This window comes from Dufourea novaeangliae, unplaced genomic scaffold (genome assembly GCF_001272555.1).
Source record: "Dufourea novaeangliae isolate 0120121106 unplaced genomic scaffold, ASM127255v1 scaffold33, whole genome shotgun sequence".
Lineage (NCBI taxonomy): Eukaryota > Metazoa > Arthropoda > Insecta > Hymenoptera > Halictidae > Dufourea > Dufourea novaeangliae.
In genome coordinates, this window is record NW_015373915.1 from 192217 (window position 1) to 210652 (window position 18436).

The 18436-nt window shown below is 38.5% G+C and overlaps 1 protein-coding gene across 1 annotated transcript in view; it reads right to left on the minus strand.

Moving 5' to 3' along the window:
* Positions 1-18436, minus strand: part of LOC107194208 (cyclic nucleotide-gated cation channel alpha-3-like) — a 201289-nt gene that overhangs the window by 144500 nt on the left and 38353 nt on the right. Inside the window, exon 4 of the mRNA XM_015583797.1 lies at positions 8170-8384. Coding sequence (XP_015439283.1) covers positions 8170-8384 — 215 coding nt within the window. The remainder of the gene's footprint in view (positions 1-8169; positions 8385-18436) is intronic.

Below are 18436 nucleotides of genomic sequence, written 5' to 3' on the forward strand. Positions count from 1 at the left end.
AGCTTTGCTGGGTCTCAAATCCCATGTGCGGCTGGACACTGATGCGTCCCCCGCAGAGTATCTATTCGGCACCACCTTACGCCTTCCCGGTGAGTTCTTCCTTCCGGAAGATATTTCACCCGATCTTAACTTCTTCATCGAGGAATTCCGCGAGTACATGCGTACGGTCCGTCTGGTGACCGTAGCGCATAAGTATGCGAAACGTGCTTTCTTCTTTAAAGAGTTGCAGAATTGTACGCACGTCTACGTGCGAAACATGGCAAAGAAGGCGCTCGAGAGGCCTTATTCAGGTCTGCACCAAATTTTGCAGCGTGTGTCCGATCGCGTTTTTAATATATAACGATTCTTCCGCGACTTCGAGGCCGCTTAATTCAAGAACATACTCGCGCAGAGGAGCCACGTTCGCGCCCGGTCTTGCGGTGCGCACTCAAAATACGCCCTAACTTAGTTTTAGTGCCTGCGTTAGTTTTAAGACTCCCTTGTGCAGCATATTATATCCTGTGTTTTGTTTAATTAGCGATAAGCAGCGTATTATATTGTGCGTTCTGTTTATTTAGTATATTGTATCATAGCACATTGTATTATAAGGGTGTCTCAAAAATATCTCCCTTCCAGGAAATGAAGGGTTGCTGGGATGATTTGAAACCACTGTTTCCTTAGCGAAAATGTTATCTGCAGCGTTGCTAACGAGATATTAACGAAAAACCCTGACCAATCCAGAGCGCAAGTTTGCCAGCCGAGTTCCCGCGCTAGCGGTGGCTACGAGCTACGCTTGTATTATAAAGCTCCGAACAAGCAAGTCGGTATGCATCCCAGGAACCCGTGTATAATGGCAAATAAGAAACACATAACAAATCGAACGTTTTATCATCTTTCGTTTGTCATTTAGAGTGATGAATGAATGAGACATAAATGTAAGAAAACCATGTGTAACGTAAAAAGACGAATGCACAATTATTTTTTTAAACAGAATCTTTAGAAAGCCCGAAGAAAAATGTAGGTACGGACATTTGCAGAATTATTGCCAGGAAAAAGTCATATGTAGCTTGCGTGAAATTAAATGAATAGTAAATCAACAATAAATTCAATAGAACTCACCCTTTCGGAAATTCACCTGGAACTTCCAGACATGTGTCAGAAGGTGACTGTACCGATCCTGGTCATCGACGACCGAAACGGATGATGACAGGGTATCGCCCAGTCCGCAGGTGATCGCAGGTATACCTCACCAGCCAAAGTTAAGGGTTGTAACGTCAAGTGCGTCCGCGTTATTCCACCGAATAGGTCTTCACTTCACTGCACAACCACTAACGCTGTTCAGCCGACACGATCACTTAATGTATTTTTAATCGAACGTGTTGTTCCTACGTTAGGAAAATTGGCGGCCCCGAGAAGGGCCGATTGTTTTCAATTTATCATATGTTTTACGTAGCCTAACGTTTGCACAGCAACAGCCGCCTATCCGTTATTCTGTGCGTACCACCAGAACATTGCGTAATACTCCCGTGAACTGAACATCTCTGTTGCCCGATTGCTAATCGACTGACAGAATTTTTCCGTAAAGGCTTCCTCTACCCCCAAGTAGTTTCATATCGTTACATTGTGAGTTCACTCCCAACACGGCAACAAGATTTAGGTAAAAAGAAACCAGCGTTCTAGGAAAACACGTGCTTTGCAGAAATGCAAAGAACGAACCGTCGTGCAGTTTCACCGAAGCGCGCGCTCCGTTAATTTACTGCCAGGATACCCATTGCTTCGAGATAGAAAGCAGAAACTACGTTTCTCTCGAGGAGCAGGAGAAAAAATTTCACAGACACATGTTGAGTTGACACTGCTTGGCCCTGTCCGAGCACCTTAGCAGAGGCTGGAGCGAACATTTCGGTTATTTACGGCCTAATTGCTTCGACCTCGTAGAAGACGTGGACTCACAAGGGAACATCTCGAAATGACAATCGCCGATTTTTATACAACTCTGCGAGATTGTAGTTCTCATAAAAATATTTGATACGTATTTCTTTTTACCTGCCCTCATTCACGTTGAAAGGGTGAAAACAGCCCTAGGTTGTAAAAGAACCTGGCGTTCCGCTATTACGGTCGATTACTATACAGCTACGAATGCAGATTACTTCAATGCGGTTAAAAACAATATCAAAGTGTCAATGATAATTTATAATTTACACAAATATAACAAAATAATAATATAATTACAGTGTACAATATAATTGATAATTAAATAATTAAATATTTATACTCCTTTGGTTTTTTATATTTGTATGTTATTTTATGATGATTCACTTTTATGATTTCCTATCGATATTGTTTTTCACGTCATTGAAATAATCTGGGGTGGTTTTGCACGTATATTGTACAAGATGAAGTACTTCAACGCGTATATTTAAACAGATAGTGCACTTTTACGATTTCTAGATATTTCTGTTACGGTATGCGATGCTGGTTGACGCCTCAAATGGTTGAAATTCAGTCTGCAGGTATAAAAGATCCCTGCGTCTTGTAGCGAAACGTCCGCTCCGACCTCTGCTAAGGTACTCAGACGGAGCCAAGCAGCGTCAACTTAACATGTGTCTGTGAAATTTTGATTCCTGCTCCTCGAGGAAAACATAGTTTCGGCTTTCTATCTCAAAACAATGGTATCTCAGCAATAAATTAATGGAGCCTCCGCTTCAGTGAAACTGCACGATGGTTCGTTCGTAGCACTTTTGCAAAGTACGTGTTTTCCTAGAACGGTGGTTTCTTTTTACCTACATTTTGTTGCCAGGGTGGGAGTGAACTCACAATGTAACGATGAGAAACTACTTGGGGGTAGAGGAAGCTCTTTCGGAAAAATTCTGTCAGTCAGTTAGCAATCGGGCGACAGAGATGTTCAGTTCACGGGAGTATTAGGCAATGTTCTGGTGGTACGCACAGAATAACGGATAGGCGGCTGTTGCTGTGCAAACGTTTGGCTACGTAAAACATATGATAAATTGAAAACAATCGGCCCTTCTCGGGGCCGCCAATTTTCCTAACGTAGGAACAACACGTTCGATTAAAAATACATTAAGTGATCGTGTCGGCTGAACAGCGTTAGTGGTTGTGCAGTGAAGTGAAGACCTATTCGGTGGAATAACGCGGACGCACTTGACGTTACAACCCTTAACTTTGGCTGGTGAGGTATACCTGCGATCACCTGCGGACTGGGCGATACCCTGTCATCATCCGTTTCGGTCGTCGATGACCAGGATCGGTAGAGTGACCTAGTGTCACAGGTCTGCAAGCTGCAGGTGAATTTCCGAAATAGTGAGTTCTATTCAATTTATTGTTGATTATTATTTTTTTAATTTACCGCAAGCTACATATGACTTTTTCCCGGCAATAATTCTGCAAGTTTCCGTACCTACATTTTTCTTCGGGCTTTCTAAAGATTCTGTTTAAAAAAATAATTGTGTATTAGTCTTTTTATGTTGCACATGTTTTTCTTAAATTTATGTTTCATCCATTCATCACTTTAAATGACAAACGAAAGATGATAAAAAGTTCGATTTGTTATGTTTTTCTTATTTGGTATTATACGCGGTTTCCTGGGATGCATATTACAAGCGTAGCGCATAGCCACCGCTAGCACGGGAACTCGGCTGGCAAACTGGCGCTCTGATTGGTCGGGGTTTTTCGTTAATATCTCATTAACAAAGCCTAAGATAACATTTTCGCTAAGGAAAAAGTGGTATCAAATCATCTCAGAAATCCCTCATTTCGCGGAAGAGAGACATTTTTCAGACACCCTGTATTTAGGACAGCACGCGTGCCCATCTAGGTAGTCTATACATTCGGGGTGGAGTGTGTAGGAAGCGGATACTGCCGTCTCTCTCCCTCCGTAGTGTCTCCTTCTCCCGCGAGGAGAAAGAGGCGTGTGCATCGCGTTGCCGCCTGACTGCGGCAGATCCATCTTGTTCGCTGTCGCTACAGCATGTTCACGTGCTGGACTCTAATAAAGACTTTGTTCTATACATATGGCATCATTGATTAACCTCTGTGCTACAGTAGCTGGGACATAATATCCCTAGCGTCCCTCAACGCTACAGCTCTAGTTATCGATTATGTACGTACTTTCACTAGCGTCCGATTGTTTACATCAACGCTTCGATCGACTCGGAGTTGGCCCCGAAGGTGTCTCCCCCTTAATAGCATTACATATATGAATGAAGCGTTGTATTATAGGGACAGAAACTAATATATTTCTATAACTTCGCAAATTATCAAAATCTATTTGACGCCAGTGTTCTCTGCATTAGATAATGTGTCTTATTCGTCCATAGAACAATAAAACAAGAATTTGCTTCAGTAGTTAGTAATTTTCGAAAAAATCCCTAGTAATACTTTATGTGGACCACACTTATGTTATTGAAATCTATGAATAAAAGAATCTCTACAATACCCTGTACTTTATTTTTGCGGAAAGTTCCACTGCAGTATACTTAGTGCTATATTATAAACTATTGTAATGATATATGTACTGATTCTGAATTCAATACTGTAGAAATTAATCTGACTTATAGGATAATACAAAATTTTTGTTGGGTAAATATTTAGAATGGTGGAGTCAGCTCTGGTGACCTTGATTTTGACATATGTTATCAAGGGCACCCTCCTCAATGGTCTTCAGAAATGGTTAGCCGTTGCTCATTTTTCATTAAAAAGTCATAAACAAAAAAATCTGCAAAATATAGCTGATATTTTGACTACTGAAGGGCTTCAATGACTTTGACTACAATGAACTTGACTAAATAAAAAACGAGCGACGGCTGAAACCTTCTGAAGGTCATTGAAGAGGGTGACCTTACCAACATACGTCAAAGTCAAGGTCGTCGGAGCTGCTTCCCCTATTCTAAATATTTACCCAATAAAATGATATAAAGTTACAAATAATGTATCAATAATTGTAGTTCATGCACAGGGTGTTCGACAACAGATAGAAAATATCTGGAACGTGGATTCTACAGATCAAAATGAGACTAAGAAAGGAAGAAAGAAATTGCGGTAAATGCTTCGTGTTTTATTCATAAACGTTTAACAACACCCCTAAATGACGGCAATGCGTACATCTTGGGCTTACGTAGGGCAGCTTTATACCGGACCGTACCCTCACGAGCTAACTCGACTTCCGCTGGGGGATAAAGTGGCGCAGGAGAGGGGTCTCCTACAACTTGATATCGGGAATTATTGAAATTTATGTCAAATTAACATTCGATTTAATATTTATTTCAGTACTTGAAATAAATTTACTAAGCGGTAGGCGGCTGATCCCTACGCCACTTTTGCCTTTAGCGGAAGCCGAGTTTGCTCGTGAGGGTATAGTCACAATGAAAACGAACGACGCGCCATTATAATAGGTATCCACATACTTACCTCGTAGAAGGTTCGAAAAATCTGTCTGCTGCACTTCATTAGAATCCAGTGATACATTGTAACAACATGGACGATCAACTATTACATTTGATTGATTATTGCATAAAATTCACAGATCCGAGTTCCCGCGGTAGCATGGCTACGCGCTGCGATTGATAGCCAACGTTACCGAGGGAACTCAGCCGGCAGACTCGCGTTCTGATTGGTTGGGGTTTTTCGTTAATATCTCGTTAACAAAGCCTCGGATAACATTTTTGCAAAAGAAAAACTTGTTTCAAATCACCTCACGAGTCTCCCATTTCCGGGTCCACCAACATTTTTGTTACACCCGGTATATTGTTCCTTATCATTATTATTTAACAAAACATTTTTAGAAAGTAGAAAGTCTATAATGTACTACAATGCCTCTGTACCAAAATATACACATACTGCGAAACTCTTATCATGGGTTAAAATAACCTGGCATTCGCAACACTTGTTTCTGTCGAGCGTTCGTGGTTCGAGGTTTCATGCAATGCAACAGTTTATCAACTACATTGTTACATTGTATAAATGGATTTTAATTAAATACTGCAGACAGAACTTTTGTAAAAACTTTTATGAATCACGTCGTACCCATTCACAGTAACTCTATGGTTTTGTCAAATGACTCGCAGGCTCCCCTATGTATGCCCGAAATGTGAGGGTTTCCATCATTCAGGAATATTTTTAAACACTTATAATTAAAAAACAAAGCATTTACCGCAGTTTCTTTAGAATTATTTTTAGTGTTATTTTCCAAGTAGAATCACTCCTTAAACCTCTTTTAACCTCATGTCGAACACCCTGCATGTACCTTCAAAACAACAAAATTTCTATGAGTTAAGTTTCATGGTTGTGTAAAGCCCGCAGCACACGTTGCTTGTTTTTTTGTAGGCTCGCTTGCTTGGAGCTGTGCATGCAGCTGTGCAGGAAGCGGTGTTGGCAAATGACGTCACTGCAGGCTACCCTGCAAGTTTCGCTGCTGGATTTCGTGATTGCTGCCGTGCTATTTTTCCTGCAAGTTTTCTAGCTGGCTCGCATGAATAACCAATTGCAACAAAGCTGGCTCTCACGTGATGTGATCTCGTCGTCTCTCATACTCATGCGCTGCATTACTACGAGATCATGGAGCCTTTTTTGTTACTAGGTTAGGTTAACTTTCTAGAGATCAAATTAAATGTTTAATTAAAACATTAATCTCGCCGCATACGATATTTATTTTTTCCATTTTCTGTATTTAAAAAACAAATACGTCGGATATATATGTCCTGTTAGCATTTTGTGAGCTACAAATCCGAGAACAGGGTCTGGAGCCTTTTTATTAAACTTATAGATTGTAATGACGAATTTTAACTCCACAATTAATAAGATTGTTCTAATGTAGGTTATTCTGGACGTATTTGAATCATTTTAATTATAATTACTTCCATTTTAATGCAGTTTTGTGTTGGGTATCGTCAACGCTTTTTTTGCAACAGCAGTAATGTACTGACAATGAGTGGCATCTAAAAAGTCACACCACTACAGGAATTTGAAAGAACAAATTTTGAAAATTTCTTTCCACAACTATAATAACAAGATTGTGGAGTCGGTCTTGGCTGTTGCGAAAAGACAAGGCTAAAATTGTTTTATCTATGTTAAAAAGTATGTAATTGCACTCAGTAAGTATACGTATACTGGTTATTTGGTTCGAACTGTGATTACCTACTGATTTATGTGGTGAAACTTAAACGATTCAAACGTAAGTATTCCTCTTGCTGCACTATTGGAAAAAGCATGTCGCCTGTTTTGGCGTTTAAGGGGACTTTTTCATTAATACATTAAAATAATATGTCATTGTTAGGGTCTTTTCTGTACTAAAAAGTACATAACATATAATACAAACGTTGTGGCCTTTATTTATACATTATTCAAATGTATGAACAAAATTTTTTCTTTCCTATTCCTGTAGTGGTGAGACTTTTTAAATGCCACTCATTGTCAGTACACTACTGCTGTTGCAAAAAAAAGCGTTGACGATACCCAACACAAAATTGTAATAAAATGAAAGTAATTATAATTAAAATGATTCAAATACGTCCAGAATAACCTACATTAGAACAATCTTATAAGTTTAATAAAAATGCCCCAATCCTTGTTCTCGGATTTATAACTAACAAAAGGCTAACAGGACATATATATCCCACGTAATTAGTATCGTGTGGGCCGGGATTAATTTTTTAATTAAAAGACGAATGCCATCTCGAGACAGTTAACCTAACCTAGCAACAAAAACGACTACATGATCTTGCAATGCAGCGCATGAGTGTGAGAGACCACGAGACCACAAAACGTTACAGCCCGCCGTGTTGCGATTGGCTATTCATGCAAGCCAGCTAGAAAACTTGCAGGAAAAATAGCACAGGAGCAATCACGAAATTCAGCAGCGAAATTCGCAGGGCAGCCTACAGTGACGTCATTTGCCGGCACCGCTCCCTGCACGGCTGCATGCACAACTCCAAGCAAGCGATCCTGTAAGAAAACAAGCACTCTGTGTTGCGGACTTAACATCTTGTAAATGACAAAGACCACTAGTTCTGTTCAATTTTTAAAAATGTCACAAATATACAGAAAATAACAATAAGCATTTAGTAATAATAGACAACACTGAATATTTATAAATTTCTATATGTATTATAGTATGTACGTGTCAACGGCGTTAGTGTTAAGAAACTACAACACATAATTGCGCAAGTAGAAACTAACCATTTATCTCTTGGAAGGCAAACCTATAGATGATAACCCAGAAGTTGTACAGAAAGGCAAGGGATACCACCATTGACCAGTAGTAACAGAGACGTCCTGCAGGGTCGAAGATGAAAGACCAGTTAGGGGCACCAGTACGAAATCCCTTTGTTCCCGATTGTCCAGGATAACCTCTGCTACCACGTTGTTGTTGTTGCTGGTGCACCGTGTATCTGCTGTACATATGTACATAGTAGAGGAATTAATTCTAAAAATAATAGGAATTATTATATATTTTATGCGCTATATTATACTTTACACAGGGTGTTCATAAAAATGTCGGGTACTTTTACAGGATGGATTATACATGCCAAACTACTGTAAGACGAAAATAAAAAATGACAAAATTGCGTTTGAGGCTTTGTTTTCGAGTTATTAACTGTTGAAAATACAGCGAATTCCACGTAAAATATTCTTGGCTCGTTCAGTTATACTAACAGCTGACTCCCAGCTGATACACGGGTTCGATCTACGACTCAACGTAACTAATGAATGAAATAAAATGAAATCAATGAAACCAACTTGTGAAACAATTGAACAGCGGTCCTCTCGAGGAGGATGACCCGTCGTGTTAGACGTATTTTACGTGTATTTCGTCCGCATTTTCAACAATTAATAACCCGGAAGCGTCACCTCGAACGTAATTTTGTCATTCTTGATTTTCCTCTTTGTTTGACATTTACAACCACCCTATCAAAGTGTCCCACAATTTTGTTAATACTTTATATATTATACATATGGAAAATAATTTACTTTTGTCTTTTCTTATGTTATACAGGGTGATTCTAGTAACTGGGCCAGGCTATAGACCTGTTGCAAGTAATGATAGAAACAAATCATGGTGGAAAATTTTGCATTGTTAGCAAGCTCTATCACCCGAGTGTATTATTTTTTTCACAAGTGCATCATTGCACTTGCAAACCGCAATTGAACGTTTTTTTTTAATCGGAATTCTAGAACTTCTTGCATAAGTTACTTCCTCGTATTATTCTGCGTTTAAAAAGGGGGTAAGGTTATAAAAAAGCAACACTTTATGAGATGTTTAATTTTTTTCGAAAACTTAGAGCAAGTATTCAAACGTTGCACCATTACATTCTAATTATTTTTCTATAGATTGTTTTACATATTTTATTACATTGTGTAGTTGTTCAGTATTCACATTTAAAAAATTACTTGTAATACGTTCTTTTAAATCATTTATCGAAACAACAGGTTGTGAATACACCTTGCTTTTTATAAAACCTCACAGAAAAGTCAAAAAGATTCAAATCAGGCGAAAGTAGTGGCCTAGGTATTGGGTTACGGATGTCGAAACATTTTTTTTATAAGCTTCCGTTAAGTATCTAAAAGTTGCAATGCAAGTATTATGAGCTGCCACACTTACGGTGCTACAAATTGTCGAAGGTATTTTAAATTGTACCTCAATTGTAGAGGAACAATAGCGGGCAGGTTGGTCAGCGTAACTTCTACCAAATTCCAGTACCATTCACCCTTTAAAGTATTACTAGGGAAAAAGTACGGCCCGACAAGGTACCGATTTACAATTCCGCACCACACACTAATGCTGTATCTTAATTGATTGTCTGTTTTTCTTTAACCCCTTCGCATCGGAGGATGAGATATCTCGCTACATGATTTCGTTTATGATATGCTTTGGACGAGATATCTTGCAACGCAATGTCGTTCATGCGACGCTGTGTACGGAATATCTCGCATGCCTTTTTATTACAACGCGAGATATCTCGTCCAACGATTTGTACCAAAATAAATTCGTAGGTCACTGTGAATGTGAATGTAGAAAAGGTTAGCAATGTCAAATGAAGAAAATGTTTTGTTTCTAGAAACTAATGATTTTATTTTTTCATAATGTGATTCTTATTAAATCATCGCAACATGATGACTACACTTACGGAATGCTACGTGAAAACTGTTGTAATGAACTCATTGTAGAAGCGGAATACCATCGTCTAAAGCAACCGATGAGTTACATTCAGTTGTAAATATTGAAAAACGGGAACGCGAGCGCGAGATATACTCGTTCAAAGCAGCACGCGAACGGTGTTGTTTCGCGAGATATTCCGTACACAGCGTCTCATGAACGATTTGTGTCGCGAGATATTTCGTACATAGCATCGCACGAAAGACATTGCGTGGCGAGATATCTCGTCCTCCGATGCGAAGGGGTTATGATATGGATTTTCTGTGGACAGGGGTGCTCACTGTGCCGATTAAACATTCCGTTATTAGTAGAGAAACATTCAGTTTAATTTGTGTATGTGTATGTAAGGTCGATATTAGTAAATATGACAGTGGCGGGATGATTTCAATAGCATAGTAATCGTGCATAAAGTGAAATATCTAAAAATGTGTTATGTTTTCAATGATCTTACATTACCATTTATACGTAGAATAACACGAGGAATCAATTTATACCAAAAAAATTCTAGTGTTCTATTTAAAAAGAAGTGCAATTGCAGTTTGCAAATGCGCCGATGTAGTTGTGAAACAAATAATAGAGTCGGTTGAACTTGTTCAACAAGGCAAAATTTTCCTCTACGATTTTTTTCTAACTTCACTTGAAACGGAGCTATAGCACGGCCTAGTTGTCAGAATGTCCTTGTTTAATAGTCCAATATAGAATACATATCCGTGATGACGAATTTGTATGAGATTTATGTATCACGTAATGGACACATACTCATAACAGTCATCACCCACTTCGAGCTTATGACACATTTTACATATTAATTCATGATAAAATCATAATTCACAATTGTAACTGATATTACTATGAATCTTCATTAATATGCTTTAGATTTGGGTGAATTCAATTTAGAACATTGTTGTTTCTGAAATTAGCAGAAAAATGCAAACACCCAATTTAACTAAAAAGTCTAAATTGATTTTTGCGTAACATATTCAAACTTATGGTAAGATTCTGGGGATATCCGTAATAGTATTAACTTATTGTAAACAAATTTATGGAAGATAACTATTGACTTTGGACGATACTGTTGTATGTGTTCTTTCGCTGTGTCCACAGATAGTAATAATTTGGATTAAATGTGTGAAACACATGTACGTTATACGAATGGGATGGGCGGATGTTTTTTTGAATAACATTATTTATAATATGATCAACAGTAGAAACAGTTGAACACTATCAGATTCTTCAGGTTCAACTGTCGTAATATCAGTAGATACTCAGGCAATTATGAAATTAATAAATTGTATTGAAATTTTTTCGTCTAGTGTGGTGTAGATCCTAATATTGACTGCATATTTGTAAGTACTTATCGTAGGTAGAACGAAATCCTTTCAAATTGTGTCACTAATTTTGTCGCTTCCGCAAATCAGGCTTGTTTTTTTCATACTGAAGTTTATTTCTAAATGTTTTTGTTACATGTTATTTGCTTTTTTAGCTCTATGAATTCAGACAGCGATCGCAAAATTAGAAAGAAAACATGAACTGAAAGCATATATATACATACATATACATATATGTATACAGGGTGGTCCACACCACTTGTTCACCCTGAATAACTTCTAAAGTATGCATTGTATGAAAAAACTTTTTATAGAAAAGTTGTGTGGTTTGGAGGGACACATTATGTAATTCATATGTACATTATGTAAAAATATATTTTTTTGTAAGGAGAGACATTTCGGGGATTTGAAAGTAAACTTCGTTTTTGAAAATGGAATGCTATATTCCTTATGTCAAAATATCGAAGAGCGTTTAATTTTGAGTAAAAAGGTACCGACCTTTATTTGTCGCAAACCTAATAATTAACTAATAATTACACTTTATTTCTTAAAAATGGTCTGTGCGTAATATTAAGTTGGAGATTCAATACCAGCAAAGATTTCTGTGAGATTTCTTCCATTCACTAACGTAGGTGTACGAAATGGTGTCCATTCATATTAATACACTGATGTAATCCATTAATCAACGAGGAAACTGCACTCTGAATTGTTTCTACAGCAAGCATATTGCATGCTTCACAAATTCGTTCTTTCATATTCTCTGGTGTTCTTGTTGATTCACGATACACCATATCTTTTAATGTACCCCAAAAAAAGTAGTCTAGCGGCGTTAGATCTGGTGGCCACAGAAATTCTCCACCATGACCGAACCATCGATTGGGGACCAGCACTGCCTTTTTTTTGTCTGTCCAGCACTTGCCTTGCTACATGTGCATAATGTGCGGGGCAACCATCATGTTGGTACTAGATGTTTGTGCGGATATTTCATGGCATATTTTCTAATAAAGTTGGTAAAGTATCACGTAAAAAATTCGAATACTTTTGTCCCGTTAATTGTACATTAATATATATGTATATATAAGCATTTATTGTTCCCCTTAGGGATATTCCTTCTCCCTTACATATTCCTTATCCTATTCTTAATCCCACGCCTTATCTCTAATTTCTAATCTTAAATCGCTCGTCTCTATACAGGGTGTAACAAAAATTTTACTCGAACCGGAAATGGGACACTCGGGGGGTGAACTGGAACAACTTTTTCCTTAGCAAAACTGTAATCCGAGGCTTCGTTAACGAGATGTTAACGAAAAACCCCGACTAATCAACGCGCGAGTCAGCCGGTAGAGGTCCCGCGGTAGCGTTGGTTACGCGCCGCGATTGTACTACGAAGCTCCGAACAAATAAATCGGTATGCATCGCAGGAAACTGCGTATAATAGCAAATAAAAAAGACATAACAAATGAAATCATACTTTTTATCATCTGTCTGTTATTTAAAGAGATGAATGAATGAAGCATGAATGTAGGAAAATTATGTGTAACGTAAAAAGACGAATGCACATTTACTGTTTTAAACAGAATGGAAACTAATAATTATTTGTAGAGAGAGGCTAAGGAATTTGTAAATTTCCTTTTCAAATAACGTATTAACAAAAAGAAATTCTAACACAGAATGAACGAGAAGTGATCGTAGTTCCGTATTGGCATAAAAATTCATAATTTAATAACGGGCACCAATGTTACTGATAATGAATAAGTTACTTCAAAAAGCTCGAAGAAAAATTTAGGTACAGAAACTTGCAGAATTATCGCCGGAAATATATCATAACTTGCGTTAAATTAAAAAAATAATAATCAGCAATAAATTGATTAAAACTCACCCTTTTGGAAAGTCAACAAGTCGAACTTTTTATCATCTTTCGTTTGTCATTTAAAGTGATGAATGTATGAAATATAAATGTAAGAAAATCATGTGTAACATAAAAAGACGAATACACAATGATTTTAAATTGTAAATTTTCTTCTGTGATCGTAGTTCGTTATTGACATAAAAATCCGTAGTTCAGCTACAGTGATAGTGATTACAAATAATTGTCTTTAAGAAGCCCGAAGAAATATTTAAGTACAGAAACTTGTAAAGTTATCGCCTGGAAAAATTCATAGCTTGCGTTAAATTAAGAAAATAATAATGACCAATAAACTGAATAGAACTCACCTTTACGGAAATTCACCTGGAGTTTGCAAACCTGTGTCACTAGGTCACTGGACCGATCCTGGTCATCGACGGACGGAACGGTTTATGGTAATTGTTCCTACGTTAGGAAAATTCGTGGTCCCCAAAGGGGCCGATTGTTTTCAATTTATCAGACGTTTTACGTAGCCAAACGCTTGCACAGCAGCAGCCACATATTCGTTATTCTGTGCGTACCACCAGAACATTGGGTAATACTCCCGTGAACTGAACATCTCTGTCGCCCGATTGCTAATCGACTGACAGAATTTTTCCGTAAGGGCTTCCTCTACCCCCAAGTAGTTTCCCATCGTTACATTGTGAGTTCACTCCCACCGCGGCAACAAGGTTTAGGTAAAAAGAAACCAGCGTTCTAGGAAAACACGTGCTTTGCAGAAGTGCAACGAACAAACCGTCGTGCAGTTTCACTGAAGCGCGGGCTCCGTTAATTTACTACCAGGATACCAATTGCTTCGAGATAGTAAGCAGAAACTACGGTTTCCTCGAGGAAAAAAAATTTCACGGACACACGTTGAGTCGGCGCTGCTTGGCCCTGTTCGAGCAGATTAGCAAAGGTCGGAGCGGATGTTTCGCTACAGGACGCAGGGAACTTTTATACCTGCAGACTGAATTGCAACCATTTGAGGATCAACTAGCAACGGATACGGTAACAGAAATATCTGGAAATCGTAAAAGTGCACTATCTATTTAATTATACGCGTTGAAGTACTCCATCTTATATAAAATACGAGGAAACATAAAACATAATTGTGGGGTCGCTGCTTTATGGATTCGAGGAACTCTAGGTCTTAAGGAGTGCGTGTCTATATTATCGGTGTGAATGAGTGTGTGCGTGAGGAGGTCGGTTTTCGGGGATGGAGGTGCAGGAGAAACTTAGAGAGAGCGGAGTGTCGTGTGAGAAGTCGAGGGAGCGAGTTTGTAAAGCGCGTGAGCAAGTGTATTGTGTGTGACTTTGTTTTTGTTTTCCTCCTCTTCTTTCATTAAATATTCTTGCTTTATAAAATATCTCTATTTACTCAAAATCCCTACATAATTATTAAAGAATGCGTGATTTAGTTTAATATTTGCCGCGCTTTTGTTCTTCGTTATTACGCAGCTTGACGCTGGAACACATTTCTTTTTTTGTTTTTCGTTACTCGGTCGGCGTCACTTCTGTCTTCCTTCTTTCTAATTCCTTAGTTAGTGTATCTTATACTTTATATATACATAGTTGTACGATCAAGTCACATAAGTCTGTACTGACTGTGTGCAGCCGTATATGAATAAACACATATACATAAATATATATTGTTCGACTACATGATATCCAATAGATTACATCAGTGTGTAAGATTTTTCTTCCAAGCTACGCTCCTGTCATGAGATCCCCGTGCGTCTTACCCGACTAGCGACGGGGCTGGTGACGAACAAAGACACGACTGTCAATTTTGTTTTGACGGTGATGTCAACGGGCGAAGCGCGTCAAAGCGATAGACTCATTGTGTGACCGGAACGACGCGTGGTCCTGTTCGTCGCGTGTCCTAATAAGCGATCTTTTTCTTTATTGTTATGTATAAGTGTCGTTTTTTTCTTAACTTTTACCCACCCGCCTACAAAATTCAGAAGTGGGATTAGGAACCAAGTGCATGTGAATTGTCTGTGTGTTATACGTCGGAACTTCGGTAAGGATTGTTTGTGCGCGTCGGCTACGTGCGAACGCGTGTGAAAGCTATCTGAGTGATTTTTGCTTCGTGTGAATCAAGAACCGAAGGACGGAACCGTCCGTTTGAACACACAAAGAGAACAACCAACATGAAGAGTGCACAAGGGTATACGGTAGTCCAGTTGGAGGAAATCTCGCGAAAGATGGATTTACCCACAACAGGCAATAAAGCCGAACTAATAAAAAAATTAAATGACACATTTTTGAACATCTGGATGGAAGTGGACGTAAATGATGCCGAAGAAGAGAAGGTCTTAAGGAGGAACAGCGATAAGTGATGAGCTTGCACGTGGCGAAATGCATGGTATCAAGTAATAACGGAAGGTAGTAACAAAACAATGCGAAACAACGTAGCAGAGGAGCTGGCAATAAAGGAAATCAAACTATTGAAATTCGAAAGATTTGTGGCGAAGGGAGGCAGAACTCCTACGTCAAGGAAACGAAATCAACGGATCCACAACCAATAGGAATAACGACGTAGTAACGAGAAGTTTCGACATTCGCGGTGTACGATATATGCTGGAAGAATTCAACTGCGTAGATCAATCGTTCGGAAGATGGGAACGGCAGATACAGATGATAAAAGATTCTTATGGCTTTGACGAAAAAACAGTAAGAATATTAATTTCATAAAAACTGAAAGAACAAGACTTGAGATGGTGGCATTCCAAACCTGAGCACATAGAGATGCCCACCCGAGATTTATTGGTAGAAATGAAATCGTTCTTCGACTGTACAGTGAGTAAAAAAATCAGGATGCGAAAATTCGAAAATTAAAAGAGGAACTCGAAAAAGGGGAGCATAAGTTCTTCGAGATGCGCGACGGACTTGTTAATAGAAAAATATAAGATAATATTCTGTTCTATGTACCCGAGAGTATGGAACCAAATTTCTTATTTAAATACCACGATCAAATGGGATATGTAGGAGTTCATAAGGTTTGTGAGAATTTACAGAATTATTATTGGTTCCCGGCGTTAAGACAGGAAGTCAAAACGCATATTGGAAACTGTTTGAAGTGCATAGCTTTTTTCCCCCTTTCTGGTAAAGTAGAAGGTTTTCTACATCTCCCAGAAAAAGGTAGTTTACCTTTTGAAGTCGTACATATAGATCATTATGGTCCAGTCGTGCAGGGTGGTTGTCCGAAGAAACATGTTTTAGTGGTTGTTGATACATTAAGTTCATTAAACTGTATCCTGTAAAATCTACCCGCAGTACAGAAACAATGAAATGCTTAAAACAGTATTTCCGTAATTATAGTAAGTCGAGAATGATAATATCCGATCGCGGCACTTGTTTTCCCTCGTAGGAATTTCAAACGTTCTTGAAGAATTGCCAAATATCGCATAATAAAATCGCGACCGTATCACCCCATGCGAATAGACAGGTGGAAAGGGTAAACAGAGTGATAGGCCCGATGCTTGCGAAAGCGGATGAAACTAAAGGGAAAGCTGGGTACAAAACGATACCGGAAATCGAGTATGCGCTAAACAACACCGTAAATAAATCAACGGGAGACACTCCATGTAAGCTTTTGTTTGGGGTGAGTCAGAGAGGAAAAATTAATGATAATGTAAAGGAGTATTTAGATAAGATTCATCCTAATAAACCGCGTATGTTGGAAGCAGCTCGTGAGGGAGCACGCAAACCGGAACTCGAAGGCACAGGCCTATAATAAAAGTTATTTCGATAAAAAAAGAAGAGCTTCACACAAATATCATACAGGAAATTACGTGGCTATTCGCAATTTTGATAGTACACCGGGCGCATCGCACAAAGTTATCCCTCGTTTTAAAGGTCCATATGAAATAATTCGTAAATTAAGGAATAATAGATATGTAGTCGCTGATGTCGAGGGCTTCCAACTTACACAAAAGCCGTACCAAGTTGTTTGGGAACCTGCAAACATGAAATCTTGGAAACTGTATAATAATACTCGTAGGAATAATTGTTTAAACTAAACTGAAAAATTAAGGTAGTCTGGATACCGTGTGTGGTATCTTTCTTTTCTTCTTTTTCTTTTGTTCCCTATTCCTATTTATTTTTTTTTTTTTTCCGCAAATTGTGCGTTACATACAGCGATTGTCCGGGACGGACAATGGTCAGGGCTGAACGAAACTGTAAGATTTTATTCTTCTAAGCTACGCTCCTGTCATGAGATCCCCGTGCGTCGCACCCGAATAGCGACGGGGCTGGCGTAGTGATGGGTAATCGAGCCGTTTAAGCCGAGCCGAGCCGGAGACGGAAAGCTCGAGCCGGCTCGAAGCCGGCTGAAGTCACCATGCCAGCCTAATCAACGCTGGCGGCGAGGCGGCGAGTACCATCAAAGTCAGGAACGTCGGGCCTGGGCGAGTCGAGATGTTATCTAATACCCTATAAGCCTCCGTCGCCCGACGCTCGAGTTACAATGTACCACACAGAACAAATCATCCACGAATAAAAATTTAAACTTTTACTCCTTTCAGGAATACACTTGAAAATAAACAATTATAACGTAAAATAAATGCTTAAGTTACATAGATTGACAGCAAGTTTCCTTTATACTGTCTTTATTCATTTTAATAATATTACCTAAATGATTTGTACCCGTGAAATGAACTATCTATATAAACTGTAAATACGTGTCCCTATTAAACCAAAATTTATAAGTTATATGATTCATATAAACAAATGCTAGCAAAAGTAATTATTGAATTAATGCATTTTTGTTTGTGCATGCGTTTAATAAATCAGAAATGTAAACGTATGAATTTACTAGCAAAAGTCTAAATTGCGTTCCTTGTGAACACATTTGCTTCCAGATTAGTAAGTGTATACAGTGACTAGGGAATGTATACATTTACTGAATTAATGCTTTTACTGTAATATGTACACATAGAACTCCTATCGCAATATCAAATAAACAAATCCACAGCTGAGTGAATTATATTCGCAACGGTAGAAACTTTACGACACAGATATAAAACTGAAAACTTAATATTTCACACCATAATTTGTTGTATTTTATGT